Source organism: Galeopterus variegatus, unplaced genomic scaffold, assembly GCF_000696425.1.
Source record: "Galeopterus variegatus unplaced genomic scaffold, G_variegatus-3.0.2 Scaffold7540, whole genome shotgun sequence".
NCBI classification, from domain to species: Eukaryota; Metazoa; Chordata; class Mammalia; order Dermoptera; family Cynocephalidae; genus Galeopterus; species Galeopterus variegatus.
In genome coordinates, this window is record NW_007733651.1 from 49,577 (window position 1) to 52,746 (window position 3,170).

Consider the following 3,170-nt stretch of genomic DNA (forward strand, 5'->3'; position numbering starts at 1 on the left):
GAGCGCTGCCGCGCTTCCCAAGCGGCGCACTATCCAGTGCGCCACCGGGCCGGCCCCATAAACGTTATTTTTTTAGAGAGCCTCTCTCTGTTTGTTTTTTCAGTTGACAGGATAAAGAAAATGTGGTCCCTCCATAAGATGAAATATTAATCATCAATAAAAGAAATATGAGGAACAGACACGTGTTACCACGTGCGTGAACCTTAAAAACATCATGCTCAGTAAAAGAAGCCAGTCACAAAAGACCACATATCGTATGATTCCATTTATATAAAATAACCAGAAAAGTCAAATCCATAGAGACAGAATATAGAATAGTGATTTCCAGGGTGTGGGGTCACGGGAAGTGTTTGCTAATGGATTCGAAGTGTCTTTGTAGAATGATGAAAAATGTTCTTAAATTGATTGTGGTGATGGTTGCACAACTCTGACCACACTAAAAGACACTGAATTGTTTGTCTTGTGTGTGTAAATCATATGGCGTGTAAATTATATCTCAATTAATTTGTTAAAAATATGAATTGAGAAACATGTGGCCCTTAGATACGACAGTTATTGTAAAAATGATACAATAAAACTGGCACACTAACCCTATTGCCTAAATTTAAATTTCAACCCCAGTACCTCGTGGCTGGGTGACCTGTCATTAATTTTTCTCTGAACCTCAGTTTCCTCATCAATGCAGTGGGGACTATAGTTCTCTCAAAACAAGGGCATGGCAAGAAAGAGAATAGTGTCAGGCATATCAAGCATTAGCAGGAAACCTGGCCTTGTGGCATCGGTGCCTCAATAGCATCACCGTTGTCATTCTTACCATCATTATTATTAATGAAGAGAAAAGGCTTTTGGGATGACTTACCTGGGGAAATTTATAAAGGCCATGGCGACAGTCATGACTGATCGAGTGTCCCCAACGAGGGCAACCTGGGAAGGGCTGAGCTGACACATGTAGTTGGGGATGAGCTCCTCCTGCCCCATGAGAAAGCCCGTTGTTTCATCAAGAGCTCCATGCACAGAATCCCCAGAGTTCCAGATGGAGAAGCCCAGCGTGAGGTTGGGAAGCAGCAGGCAGGCGTCTCTGTTGATTTCCTCGATGGCAGATACAAGACCCTGGGCCACCCAGTAGCCCCACATGGAAACACTGGTGAAAAAAGAAGCTTATATTTACCATTTGTGCAGCCCACATTTATCATGAGTGCAGATGAAGCAGGAATGAACATAGTCCGTGACTCCTAACAATGTATATACTCAAGAGGAATGAAAACGTAAATCCGCACAAAAACTTGTACATGGATGTGCATAGCAGCATCATTCAGAATAGCCAAAAGGGGGCAAGGGGAATTGAGGAGATGTTGGTCAAAAGGTATGTAGTTTCACTTAGACCGGAGTAATAAGTTTCTCGATCTATTGCAAAGCACAGTGACAAGAATTACCAAAAATTAATATATATTTCAAAATGGCCAAGAGATTGGATTTCAAATGCATGCATCCCATGGAAAATGGTAAGTGAAATGATGAATATGTTAATTATATTGAGTTAATCATGTCATAATTTATACATATATCAAAACATCACATGTACTCCATAAATATATACAATTTATTATTCAACAATTTAAAAAATAACTTCACAGTATTAAGGGATGGCAAGAATGTGGAACAACTGAAAGTCTCAGGAATTTTTGGTGGGAATGCAAAGTGGTGCAGTTACATTGAAAAACACTTCGGAAATTTTTAATAAAGCTAAACATACGTGTTTTAAAAACATAGAATAGCCAAAAAGACTATGTCTGGAGCAGCCATCTGCAAAAACAGGTTGAAAAATCCAGTACAGAAAATGCGTGATAGGTACACACAGGTAGAAAGAAACCAGAGGAGTTGACCAACTCATAGATTTATTTAATCTGCAAACATTTATTCATTCAATAAGCACACCTACCATGTGCCTGGGGCTGTTTTAAGCATGGAGGGTTGGTGGTGAACAAGAGAGACGGAATCCCTGCCTGAACTGTNACTTGTACATGGATGTGCATAGCAGCATCATTCAGAATAGCCAAAAGGGGGCAAGGGGAATAGAGGAGATGTTGGTCAAAAGGTATGTAGTTTCACTTAGACAGGAGTAATAAGTTTCTCGATCTATTGCAAAGCACAGTGACAAGAATTACCAAGAATTAATATATATTTCACAATGGCCAAGAGATTGGATTTCAAATGCATGCATCCCATGGAAAATGGTAAGTGAAATGATGAATATGTTAATTAGATTGAGTTAATCATGTCATAATTTATACATATATCAAAACATCACATGTACTCCATAAATATATACAATTTATTATTCATCAATTTAAAAAATAACCTCACAGTATTAAGGGATGGCAAGAATGTGGAACAACTGAAAGTCTCAGGAATTTTTGGTGGGGATGCAAAATGGTGCAGTTACATTGAAAAACACTTTGGAAATTTTTAATAAAGCTAAACATACGTGTTTTAAAAACATAGAATAGCCAAAAAGACTATGTCTAGAGCAGCCATCTGCAAAAACAGGTTGAAAAATCCAGTACAGAAAATGGGTGATAGGTACACACAGGTAGAAAGAAACCCGAGGGGTTGACCAACTCGTAGATTTATTTAATCTGCAAACATTTATTCATTCAATAAGCACACCTACCATGTGCCTGGTGCTGTTTTAAGCATGGAGGGTTGGTGGTGAACAAGAGAGACGGAATCCCTGCCTGAACTGTGGGGTCCATGCAGCACAATGTGGAAACAAGAAACCCACATCTCATACAGAGACAGTTACAAATAAGAAGGAAAAGATGGAGAGAGCTGCTAAGGTAGGACCTAGGAGACAAGATTGACCAGCAATAGGGAAGACAGGATGAACCCTGACCACCCAGTTGGAATTCTGAGAATCAGCCACTGCCCTAGGCTTTAGAGAAATGCTCCTGAAGGTGCCCTCTATTTTCAGGAGCTCCCCACCAGCCATCCAGGCAGCCACTTATGTAGAAGATGCCAATCCAGCTAGTGGGACAGTGAAATCAAACAGGGTGATGTTACTGAAGTGAAATATGGAGAAGCTGCCCCCAATCACCACATCCGTGGGACAGTCAAAGCAGGGGCTCTTCCCTGGCAATCGCCAGCCTGTTGGTCTAGAAAGGGCGGACTCA

At 40.5% G+C, this 3,170-nt stretch overlaps 1 protein-coding gene across 1 annotated transcript in view; it reads right to left on the reverse strand.

Annotated features, from left to right (window-relative positions):
- LOC103607562 (vomeronasal type-2 receptor 116-like) overlaps positions 1–1,134 on the reverse strand; it is a 24,411-nt gene extending 23,277 nt beyond the window's left edge. The window contains 1 exon segment of the mRNA XM_008592055.1: positions 889–1,134. Coding sequence (XP_008590277.1) covers positions 889–1,134 — 246 coding nt within the window.
- Between the last annotated feature and the right edge of the window lie 2,036 nt (positions 1,135–3,170).